Here is a 15,947-nt window from a genome sequence, read left to right as displayed (position 1 = left end):
AGTTCATTTATTCATTTATTTCTCTTGTTTAAGAAAAAGTCTCTTGGGCTTCCCTGGTGGCGCAGTGGTTAGGAATCCACCTGCCAATGCAGGGGACATGGGTTCAATCCCTGGTCCGGGAGGATCCCACATGCCCATGGAGCAACTGGGCCCGTGCGCCGCAACTACTGAGCCTGCACTCTGGAGCCCGTGGGCCACAGCTGCTGAGGCCCGTGCGCCCAGAGCCCGTGCTCCCCAATGGGAGAGGCCACCGCAATGAGGGGCCCGCACACTGCAGGGAAGAGTGGCCCCGCTCGCCAGAACTAGAGAAAGCCCGCGTGCAGCAACGAAGAGACCCAACTCAGCCAAAAATAAATAAATAAGTAATAATAATTTAAAAAAAAGAAAAAAGTCTCTCTCTATATATTATTAAAACATACTAAAAATATTGTCGTTATTCCATTCCAGATCCGAGATACAAAATCAGCAGATCAAAAGACAACCCTCTTGCATTTTATTGCTGAAATTTGTGAGGAAAAATACCGGGATATCCTGAAATTTCCTGAAGAACTGGAACATGTGGAAAGTGCAAGCAAAGGTAATTGATTTGTAACTGCTTTGAGACTACATCTTGTCTAAGTAAATATTTTAAACAGTAGGATTAAATAATCTATAAGCATTAATCGTAATTTTTATTTGGTTACTGATATAAGAAAAGCAGGAAGATAGTTTCCATTAGCTTATATTTGACAGCATAGTGTGTTTTAATGACCTGCTTTTGACCAACTTTATTTTTTAGCGCTCTAGGTTATTGAAGCTTTCATATCTCTGATCAAATAGTATATTTTTTCATTTCATAAATACTTAAGTGTATATTATTTGCAAAGGAACCATACTCTGGGGCTGTTGGTGATATCAAAATGATCGTGAGATAGTTCTTGCTTGAATTTGTTTAAAATCTAGAAGGGAAGAAAAGACATATACACAAATACTTTATAAAACAAAGATGAATATGAGAAGTGCTACAGGAAAAGATAATGGACTGTGGTTTAGATGAGAGAGAAAGAAACTTTGAATGGATAGGTAAGAGGAGGCCAACAGGGTGAAGCATGAGAATAGGATTTTTACTGACATGGAAAAGGGGTATGCTGTCCAGAGAGCAGACAATATGAGAAGGCACAGTGGTGGAATGTGTTAGGATGGTGAAAGAGTCATTGACTATCAGGCTGAAGCAGTAAGGTAGCCATTTCAGAGACTTCAGTGTCATGGTAAGCAGTCTGATCTTGATGAGATAGGTGGCAGGGCATCATTGAAGGACTAGAATGGGCAGAACCTGGCACCAGTGAAGAACAGGAGAGGAGGAACAAAAATGTCTCCAAGACTTTAATTCGAACGGATTAGCTTTGTTGGTTAGTAAGTATTGTCTACTTTTAGAAGAAGTTGAAAAGTGAAAGAAAGGAGGAAGGGTCAAGTAAACATTTTTTGAAAGTGAGGTGATGTATGTGGAGAAGTACATTTTTCCTCTTGGATAAGAAGAGTAGGCCGTAAATCTTATATTTGAAACTGCACTATAGTAATTCTGCTTCTCTATAACTCCGAGGACTTTCAGTAAGGACTCAAAAGCATATACGTTTCCCGAGTTTATTACAAACCATATAAACCTGTTAGTGTCCGTTGAAGGAGAAAAAAAGTGTGTCTATAAAACCCAGAAAGTCGTTTGTGTAATATTGTTCAGTGATCATCTCTGCCAGTCTGGTATTGTTGATCACATCCTCAACATATTTCTTGAATTTAATGAAGTTAATGAAATTTCTTTAATTCCTTTAATTTAATGAATATTACAGTTGTTGCTGTTGCCTCGTTGGAAGAGAACAATCATAAGGGTACCTATAGTTTCTCTAGTCTCAGCCAATTATGTATTATACTCAGTTCTATTTGTTTGTTTCCTACATCTGGGCTTTTGGCAAATCCTTTCATATTTTTCTTTTACGATATCACCAACTTCTTTCTTCCTATCCATTTCAAGAGCAAAACCTCTCTGTTGTATTTTGCTTATTTCTACTTTCGTGTAGTCTTCCTGCCATTGTATTCGAAAGACTTGCCAGAAATCCTCTTCCTATCTTTGTGTTTGGGCTGCGGCAATCCCCATTCTCAAGTTATTTTGACTAGTTCTTTTTATTTCCCTATGAAATTTAGACTCAGAGTTTGTAACTCAACAAGTTCTTAAGTACATTCTGCCTGCTTGCATCCCCCTTTCATTTCCTTCTAGTTCTCACGTGTTCAGAAGTATTTTCTCTTGAGCCGTTTTTATTCCTTTCTAATAATTCTGTCTCTGTGTACAATTTCATCCTGCATCATATGCCTGGAAATCTTACCTGCCCTGTCCTCTAAGACAATTGACTATTATTTGTCAAATCACTGTTCAGAATCCATTTCCTTATTTTTTTTTAATGTATTGCTACTAAAGCCTTAGAACAAAATACTTGTGAATTTAGTTTGCAAGAAAAAACAGAATGTGGTGTGAAAGGTCAAGCCACTTAACTTCTTATTTATAGTTAAATACTTTTCCTTGGTGTCTAAGTCTAACTAGTCTTTTTTGCTTAATACAGATTTCAGTCCTGTTTGAATCACATTCTGTCACCTCCAGTACTGTGTATATAGCAAGCATATCTATATTCACAACCAACCAGCAAAAATAAAAATAAATCAACACTATATATTAATTCATTTTCCATGATTTTGGACAATCTCCTTGTGAAATGATTGCCTACAAAAAGAAAAAAGTACCTGTCTTTTTAAACTGGAGTGATATAGATAAGATGAAACTAATTCAGTTATATAACTCATATTTCAAGAATAATTGTATGATTACTAATATCTTCTTTTGTTTTTTTTCTTATACCTTTGAAAATTCTCTCTTTATTTTTTATTTTTATTTTTGAAGTATAGTTGATTAACAATATTGTGTTAGTTTCAGGTGTACAGCAAAGTGATTCAGTTATATATACCTATATCTTTTTTCAGATTCTTTTCCATTATAGGTTATTGCAAGCTATTGAATATAATTCCCTGTGCTATATAGTAAATCCCTGTTGCCTATCTATTGTATATATAATAGTGTGTATCTATTAATCCCATACACCTAATGTATCCCTCCCCCCTTCTGTGTTTTTTGATTATTAAAACCCAAGTACCTATTTTGATAGAATAAGGATCTTTTCTGTCTGCTATAGCAAATAAATGTATTTCAGCTCAGTACTAAAGTTATAGACCTCAAATTAACTGACAAAGAAAAAAAAATTACCTTGAAGTGAAAAGAAAACTGAAAGTAAGAAATACGTGGGATTCATGAGAAAACGTATTTTATAAATTGCCTTCGTTCCTTGTTAAGCTAACCTTCTAAAATTGTGTGCATCTTGGACGATGCAAAGCTATGGTATAAACTTAGCATATTTTCCTAGAGCTCAGTAACTCAAAGATATTGGGAGAAAACACATCATTTTACATTAACACAGATATATATTATGGAGTGGAATGCAAAATTCACATGAATTTTTAAAATAAAACAGATGACTTCAAAGAAATTTCACACTTGCCGCAGATCCCTTGGGGAGCATGTTCAATCTTCTCTTCCATTAGGGGCTCTTGGGTGGGAAACGTTTATGAAGCATTGCCTAAAGAATTGGAGAGTGGTTTGGTTTTGCTTTGGTTTCACTTATTTATTTATCTATTTAGTTATTATTGCAGGGAGTGTGGGAGGCAAGCCGCCCTTATGAAGTTCAGAATCAAACAGTACAATGGAATTTTATTACCAGTGGAATTCATAAAATAATATTTCTCTCGTCATTTTCTTCCAAGTTAAATTATAAATCTGCAGGTCCTCTCATTCCTGTTTGACATACCAATGAGTCTTTAGAGAGAAAAAAAGTGGTTGCTATAGAGAATCTAATGCCTTTAAAATATTGAAAATTTATTTGATAAACCACCATTACCTTTTCCCTAATGAATAATTTTAAAGATTATATATGTATTTATAATTAGATATAATAGATATATAGATCTGTATTGTATAAAGCATTGCTGGTTTACTAGACCTAGTTTGTAAATCCTTCATTGTTTTTCCCCACCCTGTGGCTATCACTTTAACTTTCGGCTTTGAGGATTTTTACAGTTTGATGTAAAACCTCTGGTGTTTTATAGGTCAGCTCCAGGGATTAAACCAAAAGGGTTAGTAAAGTTTAATTAAAACTATTCCATTCAGCAGGAGAAAATTATATTAATGTATTTGAAGGGACTATTAATCCTAAGGTTTTGCATACCTCCAAAATGGGTTTCACTTCAGTTAAATTACTGCCATCCTAGAAAATAAAAGTTGGTTAAGTTTTCTATAAGCCGTGTTAATTTCTTATGATTTAAATCAACTATTATAAATTTTAATGACCAACCATACCTTTTGATAATCTGCCATCTTTCCATGCTATATTAGTAACTCTGATTAGCTATTTACCCACTCTGACTTCTTCACAGGATTAATCATGATGAAAGTTTAGATTAGAGGAAATATTGTAGGGAAAAATCTATGAGATAAAGGAAAAGTAAAATCATAGCAGAGTTAAAAAAAAGTTGGGGGAATGCAAAAAAACAAAACAACATTTTCTGAAACTCCAGAGCTGGCAGAAGCTTTAGAGATCATCTTGTCCCTGCTAAAAGAGACCCAAGATGGCATTTAGTCCAAATTCATCATTTTACAGTTGAAAAACTGAGGCCCAGAATGACGAAGGAATTGCCCACGATCACACAGTCAATGAAGGTTTGCAGACCTTTGTCTGTTGTTTTATTACATACATTTCAGCTCCACTTTTCCTTCCTTTGTGGTCTAAAATATACAACAGAGATTCATGCTCACATATTGGAAAACATAGAAAATCAACTCTGACCAAATAAAAGATTTACTGGAGTATGAATGCCACTTCCTCTATATAGTACTCCAGTCTCTCTATCCCCATTTTGACAGAAATACCCTTTCCTTTCTCTGAGTCACAGCAGTACTTTAGCTTTATTAGTAATACAGCACCTGCCACATTTGCATTTTTTATTTCATTGTATGCTTCTCTCTGTACCTCCTAGGTTGAGTACCTCAGTGGCAAGGAATATGCCCCATTTGTCCCAACAGACTCAGTGCTAGCTCAGCATCTCAGAGAGAAGTAAATGCTCAATAAATGTTTACTACATTGAATCATTGTATATCCTTTTAGTACAGCAGGCGTATTTCAAAATAAGGCATTATGGGAAGTTGACAAGTTGAGAATAGCAACCTGAAAATTACTGTTTACTGTAAATACAAGAGGAGAAACAAGATAAGTTAGAACAAAGAAGACACCATGACTTAACAATATTTCCTGGTCCATATTTTACTTCTTTCATGGAGAAAGTTAAAATTGGAAACAATCGAGCTCTTAATGGAGAATATCTAAACTTATGGAGACTGCCAAACCATAAAGGTTTATGGTGAACAGTAAGGATTAAAAGTCTCATAGGAACTAATGGCAGCCAACTGTCTTAACGTAATATCTAACTGCTGAAACATCTTTAATTCTAATGACTGAACAAAAAAAATTACTTTTATACTATCTACTGTTTTATTGAAAAATCTTCTGAGTTATGGGACAAAATCCTACTGTTTTTAGAGCATTCAACGTACAGTAACTCATAGGACCCAAGATGTGAGAAAGTACAAAACCATAGGATGTCCTAGCAGATTTCAACTTTCTGTTTTGGAACAATAAATGCTGGAGAGGGTTTGGAGAAAAGGGAACCCTCTTGCACTGTTGGTGGGAATGTAAATTGGTACAGCCACTATGGAGAACAGTATGGAGGTTCCTTAAAAAACTAAAAATAGAACTACCATATGACCCAGCAATCCCACTACTGGGCATATACCCAGAGGAAACCATAATTCAAAAAGATACATGCACCCCAGTGTTCACTGCAGCTCTGTTTACGATAGCCAGGACATGGAACAACCTAAATGTCCATCAACAGAGGAATGGACAAAGAAGATGTGGCACATATATACACAATGGAATATTACTCAGCCATAAAAAGAAACAAAATTGGGTCATTTGTAGAGACGTGGATGGACCTAAAGACTGTCATACAGAGTGAAGTAAGTCAGGAAAAATATCGTATATTAACGCATATTATGTGGAATCTAAAATAATGATATAGATGATCTTATTTGCAAAGCAGAAATAGAGGTACAGACATAGAAAACAAATGTATGGATACCAAGGTGGAAGGGGGGGATGGAATGAATTGGGAGATGGGGATTGACATATATACACTATTGATACTATGTATAAAATAGATAACTTTTGAGAACCTACTATAAAGTACAGGGAACTCTACTCAGTGCTCTGGGGTGACCTAAAGGGGAAGGAAATCCAAAAAACAGGAGATATATGTATACGTATAGCTGATTCACCTTGCTGTACAGTACAAACTAACACAGCATTGTAAAGCAACTATACTCCAATAAATTTTTTTTAAAAAAACAACTTTGTGTTTTGGTCTAACTTTTTAGAAGCACAGAATGGTAATAAACCAATGTTAACAGAATGTCAATAGAATTGACCTTACTTAGATGTTAGCAGTCTGAATAAAACTGAGTATACATTGTACCACTATATCATTTTAATAAAAAAGTTAAATTGTTTGTTTAGCTTTTTTTGGACCTTTCCTACACTATTTCAAATAAATAATTTTGCTGAATGAATTACATTCTATCATACTGACACCATAAAAATCTTATAAAAATTGAGAGGAATATTAAGTTTTAGGGAGTCTAATTCATACATTTTCCAGTTTGATATACTTTCTTCCTTACTCTCACCAGGTCACCCCAATTTTTTTTGAGGCTTAAATTATTTTTATTATGGAAATTTTCAAATATAAACAGAATTACAGAGAAAAATATGATGAACCCTAGTGTACCTAGTATTCAGTTTCCATATTATAAAACATTTTGTTAGTCTTATTTCCCATCCCTACTGCTACTACCACTACTACTACTACTACTACTGCTACTGGTGACGGTGATAGTGTTTTTGCAGGTATATTTCAGCCTTTAAAGAAAACCCCAACTATCCTATCATCTAACTAGAGTTACTAGTTTATTATGCACATTATATGCATAATATATGTCTGACATATAAGGACATATTTTTTTTAAACACAAATCAATGCCATTACCATACCTAACATAATGAACAATTTCTTAACATTATCTAATACCCAGTCCAAGTTTCCTTGATTATTTCAAAAGTGTTTTTTAGAGTTAGTTTATTTGAATCAGGGTGCAAACAAAATGTGCACATCGCATTTGGTTTTTATATTTTTAACTCTTTTAATTTATAATTGTCTCTCCTTTTTTTGTTAAAAAATGCTATTGTTTATTGAATAAACCAAGTTAATTATCGTGAAGAATGTGCTGGATTCTGAATGTGGTTGATTGGTTTCTTCTGGTGTTTAACTTTTTTGCTAACCTCCTTATTTCTTGTACATGAGAAATTAGAACTGGAGGCTTGATTAGAGCAGTGTTTCTTTGTTTTATTCTTCTTTTCTTTCTTTTTTTTTTTTGGAAGCAAGTGCTATGTACTTTTTGTTGTATCACATGAAGAGACATAATATTGGATGTTCCACTTTCAGATGGTGTCAGCCTGATTTCTTTCTTATAAAGTTCCTTATCAAATTTCACCTAGTGGTCTTAGCACCTACGATGATTATTGCCCTGATCCATTATTTTATTAGAGGTTGCAGAATGGTGACTTTCTAATTTTACTATACTTTCTGCATTTATTGGCTAGAAATGTTCTGTAAAAGACTTTCCTCAGCAACTATTGGCTTTGCTGAAATATAGCTCATACAGGAAGGTTAGGCTAAATGCTCAATTTATTCCCTTTATTTGTCAGTTTTTAAAGTAATGGGTTGGTGATATAGCCATTTCCAGTAATGAAAATGAGGTTTCTTTTTCAGTATGGTTTTTCAAATATTTGCTATATTTTCATCAGGTACTGTTATTATTCCTTTTTTTAACATCTTTATTGGAGTATAATTGCTTTACAATGGTGTGTTAGTTTCTGCTGTATAACAAAGTGAATCAGCTATATGTATACATATATCCCCATATCCTCTTCCTCTTATTTATTTATTTATTTTTGATTTGGTAAAGTAGCAGGATACAAAATTAATGCACAGAAATCTCTGGCATTCCTATACACTAATGATGAAAAATATGAAAGTGAAATCAAGAAAACACTCCCATTTACCATTGCAACAAAAAGAATAAAATATCTAGGAATAAACCTACCTAAGGAGACAAAAGACCTGTATGCAGAAAATTATAAGACACTGATGAAAGAAATTAAAGATGATACAAATAGATGGAGAGATATACCATGTTCTTGGATTGGAAGAATCAACATTGTGAAAATGACTCTACTACCCAAAGCAATCTACAGATTCAATGCAATCCCTGTCAAACTACCACTGGCATTTTTCACAGAACTAGAACAAAAAATTTCACAATTTGTATGGAAACACAAAAGACCCCGAATAGCCAAAGCAATCTTGAGAACGAAAAACGGAGCTGGAGGAATCAGGCTCCCTGACTTCAGACTATACTACAAAGCTACAGTAATCCTCTTCCTCTTGCATCTCCCTCCCTCCCACCATCCCTATCTCACCCCTCCAGGTGGTCACACAGCACCGAACTGATCTCCCTGTGCTATGTGGCTGCTTCCCACTAAATATCTGTTTTACATTTGGTAGTGTATATATGTCAATGCTACTCCCTCACTTCGTCCCAGCTTACCCTTCCCCCTCCCCGTGTCCTCAAGTCCATTCTCTACATCTGTGTCTTTATTCCTGTCCTGCCCCTAGGTTCTTCAGAACCATTCTTTTTTTTTTTTTTTTTTAGATTCCATATATATGTGTTAACACACGATATTTGTTTTTCTCTTTCTGACTTACTTCACTCTATATGACAGACTCTAGGTCCATCCACCTCACTACAAATAACTCAATTTCATTTCTTTTTATGGCTGAATAATATTCCATGTATATATGTGCCACGTCTTCTTTATCCATTCATCTGTCAATGGACACTTAGGTCCAATTTTTTTTTTTAAACAAAGTGAATTTCTTTAAAATAGTACAAATCACAAGAGGTCCAACACATGCATAGAAAATATATTTTCAACCTGAAATGTCAAAAGGACTTAGGAAAGAGAGTCATATTTTCTTACTGGTCAGTAATCTAGTCATTACGAAACAGTGTTTTTAATTCATAACACATAAACCCTATAATTAATTTTCATTTCTACAGGAAACTATTGAAAACATTCGTATCTTCAGGGAACAGTGAAAGGAAGCAGAGACCATGGCCATTTGTACTTGAGTAAAATGCTTCACTATAAATCAGCTATTTTTTATAGACTTATAGGCATTTGTTAGGGTACCTTAGCTTTTGCAACCCAGAATCTCTTTCTGCTAGAGAACTGTATGCGTAGCTCATCTGTCTTACACCCACTTCATGGCCCAGCCTGTCTCAGAGCCTAGGCTTCTGTGTTTTTCTAAACTGAAATTCCCCCCTCTTCTCTCAGCCCTTTTGAGCCTAATGTATGTATCTTTTGATGGCCCTCTATGAAGCCTTCCCCAACTGCTTTGGCTTTCAGGCGTCTCTCACTTCCCCTCTTCTACCATAGTACTTACTTGAGCTTCTTAGTTTGGTGCTTGATCCTATACTCTTTTGCATTACAATATCCTGTACTCTTTTGCATCCTGGCTGCATCCTGGCATGATGCTTTCGGAAATAATGTATGTTATCATAGTTTGCTTTTTCAAGGGAGCATCTAACACAGTATTGGCATAGTAAATTCAGCTCAGTGAATGATTTTGAAACCTCCACCTGATCTTAGCTGCCATCTTTATTTAACCCCAGTGAAACTTTCTGGATACTTAAAATAGCTAAAATATATCTGCAGATACTTAATTTCAACTTCTTACACATTGCGCCCAGGTCTTCAATATGTTTTCTTTAAAAGTAGCTGTTTAAGGCAAAACTAATCTGTCAATAGGATGTTAGAAATCATTATAAATGGTTAGTTTTGGGGTGGGTTAATGGCTGGAAGGGAACATGTGAAGGCCTCTGGGGTACTGGTCACATTCTATTTCTTGATCTGGATCCTGGTGACATGGGTGTGTTCAGTTTGTGAAAATTCAGCTGGTCACCTGTGTGCACCAGGGATATATGCTTTAACAAAGCATTTTTTAATAGGCGGTCATTTGTATTTTTAAAATGTGTAATGAATGATGAAAAGTGAGAAAGGTATTACGTTTTAATTCAAAAGGGCCTCTTGTTTTTACCTGTGCTTAGTTATAATGATCACATGCATTGTATAAATAACTGCTGTCAGAGTTAATCTGATGTTACTGTAAATAATTACTGTTTTTCAGCAAGTTGTATGTCACTTAAGGATTTTGTCAAAGTGTCCTTTAGTCTGAGAGTGGATGGGTACACTCTAGTATTAAAAAGGAAAAAAAAGTTAAGAAAATCACCAAGCACATTATATGCCATGTAAACATTCAGGGTGAATGTTTCTTTTCCATAGCTGTTGTCAATATTATGCTGTCTTGTATATCATTGAGTCCTAACATGTCCTGAGCACATCCTGAGGTAAAATTTTCACCAAGAACCTGTCACTGCTCTCATTGTTATCATTGTGTCTTTGCTTCAATGTCAGGAAAGAGGATATGTGGGAATATTGCTCATTTAATCTCCTTGTGGATACAGTCTTGTTAGGTGAAAAATGAATATTCATACAGCAAATGTTAAAATGTGATTGACTCCTGAAGTAAAACACAGGGACATATTTGATGCAAGAGGTTTAGGGACTGATGTTAAGTAGTAATGTCAAGGTAGAGAGGGGAGAGTAAGGGAAGAGGGAAGAGTGAAAGAAATGAAGAAAAAACCAGTTCTCTGCCACCATGGCAGAATCATAGGAAGAGGTGGCTCCTGTCCTGAGTGGAGATTCCCTTGTACCACCAGGGGAAATTGGTAGAATCTGGTAAGCAACTTGGTTGCTGTCACTGCAGTTTTTACCACTACCAGTTCTTTTGATAGATTCATCAATAAGGATGAATCTGGTTTAGGGATATTAGGGTTGGTGATTTTGGAAGAGGAAAGAACAGTATCAGATCTACCTAATAGGCTGCCCCCATTCTCCATTTTTTACACGTTTCAAACGTGTCTTGAACACAGGGGACTACGTGGCTGGGGTGATTTCTTGAATTTAACTGGGTCTTTTTCTGGAATTGGGATTCTACAAGTTGATGAGGTAAATTATAGTAAATAGCAAGTATAATATTGACTTATGCTAATTTTATATGACCCAAACTCCTTTAGAGTATTTCCACGTAAAACAGTCAGAATGGAGCTGGCATTTCTATTAGAAGAGTCATTGAAATAGTGAGGGGAAAAAAACCCTGACTCCTACTGGAAGCTAATAGCTCTGTGGCAAAGAATTCTGGTACAGTCATATCTGAAAGAGACGCATGCTAGAAATAATATGGCCAAGGATGAGAATCATAACATATATATTCTAGTTTCAACTTTTTTAGTACCTACTTGTTGGATCATAGTTTTGCCACTTAACCTCTCAGTGCCTTTTTCCTCATTGTATCATAACATTTCTTAATTTGAAAAATATAGATGGTCATATTTATCCCTCAGGTGATTATGATAATAAAATTAGATATTCAGTGTGGATATGCCTTAAGAGAAAACTGTTATATATAAATAATGATTTATTATTCAAGCTAGCATAAAGATATTAATTCCAGATGATTTTGATCAGGTTTTTTATGTTTGTTCGGCCCCATTTAAAAAATGAAGGTCAAAATTCACTTGTTAAATCATAAAGCACTCTGAAATAACATATGATGTCATTAATTTTCTTTTCTTTACATGTTCTTTTACTTTTTTCCATCTCATAGTGTTTTTGAAATTAGACTCTAAAAACGTGATCACATAGGCTCATCTCATTTTGAATGACATCTCCAAGCTCTGATGGAAGAATTATTATTCCACATTTAAGAGTTGACCATAAAATTTCCAATATCCTATTCTGATAGGATATCTTTGTCCTTAGTATGTGTAAACATGGAAGAAAAGAAAAAATGTATAGTTTTAATTGAATGTTCTAAATAATTAATAGTAAATGTTTAGGGGAACATAAAAAAGGTGTGAATTTAAAATATTATAATAACTAATACAAATGATAATAAAACATTTCTTTTACGTGCATTTTTAAGGAATGGATTCTGCCTGCATTTGTAGCACAAAACCCAAGGCTAATGTTTATGCTAGCTATTGCTTCTTCACTTAATTTTGCATTTTTTCCTAATACTAGTGATAATATTAACCACTACCATTTATAAAGGGCTTACTAAGTGCCTGGCACTGCAGTAAGCCTGGTTTTAGAGAAAAGGAGACTGAGTCTCAGAAACATTAAATAAAGTGCTCAAGGTCACACAATTAATAAGAGCTAAGATTTTGGCTACTTCTATATCACTTATTCTTTTCATTATAACAACACTGAGAGTAATATCAAAAACATAGTTGAAAAAGATATGAAAAATGAAATTTTTACTCATAAATTTAAGATAAGCTGAGAAGGCAATATAAACCTTAATAAATTTTGGATTTTAATGGGAAATTAATTATTACCATTAGAAACACCCAATGAAATCGTATAAATACAAACACTTATTGTTTTACTTTAAAACTACAGTAAACTGATAAATATATAAAATGGTATTGTCAGGATTTAGGGTTTCATTCAATTCATTTTTCCTTCTACATTTTCACAGAGAGTAGTAACACACCCTGTGGTGATGAACAAAGAATATCTCTATTGCTCACCCTTCTTGAGGGATATGGTCACCAACTAAACACTTGTTTATTTAATTCTAATAGTATAAGGACTTACAGTCCCTGAGTTGCACATTTGTATCCCTTGTTTTAAATATATCACTTTTTCTTCAGCTATCTATTCCATGGAAGTGTGGGGCATGCTGTAAATTAATTTGGGCATTTATTCATGTATCTTTTACTATTAGAAATCACACTGAATAGGAGTTCTTCAAAGGAAAATGAGTTATATCTTACACTTCTATTAATTATTTCAGTTAATATCCCAACTTAGAAATTCATTAGAAACAATTTTAATACATGTGCCATCCATGTGGACAAATGGTACATGGGCAGAATGTTCTCAGAAGACAAACATACCAAAAATATTCAACCTCATCTGTAATGGAAGAAATACACATAAAACAATAATATACAATTTTTCAGCTATTGAAGTGACAAAGTTTAAAAACAAACTGTCACATACTCAGTACTGACGCAGGTGGTATAGGGGCGATACATATGCATTAATGGTCCAAGTTCAAGATAATCTCAATTTTTCGGAAAGGAAAATGTATCAAGAGCCTCAAACTAATTGCAAACATTTAATTTGTCCTAAGAAGATGATCAGAAATGGGTACCAAGATTTATGCACAAAAATTTCATTTGTGGGTTTCCCTGGTGGCGCAGTGTTTGAGAGTCCGCCTGCCGATGCAGGGGACACGGGTTCATGCCCCGGTCCTGGAAGATCCCACATGCCGCGGAGCAGCTGGGCCCGTAAGCCATGGCCGCTGAGCCTGCGCGTCCGGAGCCTGTGCTCCGCAACGGGAGAGGCCACGACAGTGAGAGGCCCGCGTACCGCAAAAAAAAAAAAAAAAAAAATTTCATTTGTAACATTATTTGTAACAGTGAATAATTGGAAATATCCAAAAGAGCTAAGAATTAAGATAAATAATAAAATGAATCATAGAACATACATATAATGTAATATATTTTGAATCAAATGAAGCCTTCAATGAACTTTAATGACATGGTGAATACAAATAATATAGTAAATTCAAATAAAATAATAGACAATAAGATCCAAATTTTATTAATCATAATATACGTAACAGTAATATTTGTTGTCAGTAGTATTTTTGTGTTTTCTGTGTCTTCTGTGTGGTATATACAATTGATTCTTGTTACTTGTAGTAGTTATGTTGTATAAAGTCATCGTAAACATTGAATTAGGGAATATTGAATCATTGCTTCTACGGGAAATACAGAGTTAGGTTCCTGCGAGCCTCTGGTCATACAATTTTCATCAAGCAATCAATATATAACCTTGTTTATGTATGTTTCTGTTTAAAGATACCATATTTAATATATATGATTGATTCATTAACATTGAACTCACAGCCAACAGCACTATAACTCACGCCCGAATGAAACCTATTTAACGTAAGTATATTCTCTGTAAGGCACATTACAGCCTTCCTGCACTTAGGAACACCAGACAGCACTTCAGCACTGTGCTTGGGGGTCATTTTAAAAAGCAAAACCACTCAAAGAAGCACAAAAATGAGAAAAATATGGTACTAAATAGGTTGCAAAAGGACACTTGTTTACAGTGTGAGAGCTGAAACAAGAAGTCACAGCGTCCCCTTGTTCAACCTCAGTTGGAAACATGCACCGAAGACAACTCAGATTTTTTCACCACTCTGCATGTGTGCATGTCTCTGAATGACCACAAAATCACTGCAAGTATTGATTGGGTTACAGATAAATTTCAGCAAGTAGGCAAATTCACAAATATGGAATCCATGAATAATGAGGATCGACTGTGTATTTATGTTTATAATCATGAAATAATTTTAAGATATAACTCATCATACAGTTCATTCATTCATTCACTCATTTCCTGAACAAGTAATTATTGAGCACTGACCATATTCTGGACCCTTGGGCTATAGTTATGAATAAAACAAAGTTCTCATTTTCATGGGAAAAACAGACAAAAATATAATTCCCTTCAGTCATGAGTATTATGAAGAAAAATAAAGCAAGATAAGAGAATAGAGAATGACAGAGGGTACTGTAGTACTACATATAGTGGTCAGGGAGGCCTCTTTGTGGAGGTGACCTTTGTCCAGAAACTTGATTAAACTGAAGTAACATGCCATGTTCATATCTCAGTCAAGGATACTTCAAGCAATGGAAACAGCAAATGCAAAATTCCCTGAGTCTTCTAAGTGGTATTGTAGTTGAAGGAGAGTAAGGGAGCCAGTGAGTGGTCGGGGAGAGTGATAGGAAAAGAGGTTGGAGGTGTAGCCACGGGCAAAAGCATGTAGATCTTGTAGGCCCTGGAATGGACTTTGGCTTTTATTCAGAGTCTGATGGGAAACTATTAGCAGTTTGAGAGTATGGAAGTAATGAGATCTGACTTATATTTAAAAGAATCATTCAGACTGCCAAGTGGAGAAATGGATTGCAATATGGCAAGAGTAGTGGGAGATCAGGAGACCACTGAAGTTGATCAAGGGAGGAAAGATGTTAGCGTCAATTAGGGTAACGGTGGTGGAGCTTATGAGAAATGTAGACTTACTATTTTTCTAAAGATTAAACCACCTGAATTTGCTTATAAATAGGAAGAGGAGCATGACAATATGATTCTTCAACAATGACTCCAAAGGCTGTGAATAGAGCAACTGAAATAAGATGGATTTGCCATCAGTCAAAGTGGAGAAGACTGTAGAAGGACTGGGTTTGGGATATCTGGAGTTCAATTTTGGTCATAGTAAGGTTTCAATACCTATTAGATATCAAAATGGAGACATCAGGTAGGCAGTTGGATATGGGAGTCTGGAGTTCACGGAGATATTGGGGCTAGAGATAGATAGACATTTGAAAGTGATGAGGACATAGATAGTAGCTAAATCCGTGTGAGTGGATACGATCACCAAGAGAGTGAGAGTGGATAGTCAAGAGAAGTGGCTGAAATACCAAACCCTGGGAC

The 15,947-nt window shown here is 35.1% G+C and overlaps 1 protein-coding gene across 5 annotated transcripts in view; it reads left to right on the top strand.

Moving 5' to 3' along the window:
• DIAPH2 (diaphanous related formin 2) overlaps positions 1-15,947 on the top strand; it is an 891,422-nt gene that overhangs the window by 468,307 nt on the left and 407,168 nt on the right. For all 5 annotated transcript variants that reach the window (XM_067724059.1, XM_067724058.1, XM_067724057.1 and 2 more), the window contains one exon: positions 448-577. In XM_067724059.1, coding sequence (XP_067580160.1) covers positions 448-577 — 130 coding nt within the window. The remainder of the gene's footprint in view (positions 1-447; positions 578-15,947) is intronic.

Source organism: Pseudorca crassidens, chromosome X, assembly GCF_039906515.1.
Source record: "Pseudorca crassidens isolate mPseCra1 chromosome X, mPseCra1.hap1, whole genome shotgun sequence".
Classification (NCBI taxonomy): domain Eukaryota; kingdom Metazoa; phylum Chordata; class Mammalia; order Artiodactyla; family Delphinidae; genus Pseudorca; species Pseudorca crassidens.
This window is presented reverse-complemented; position numbering and strand designations above follow the sequence as displayed.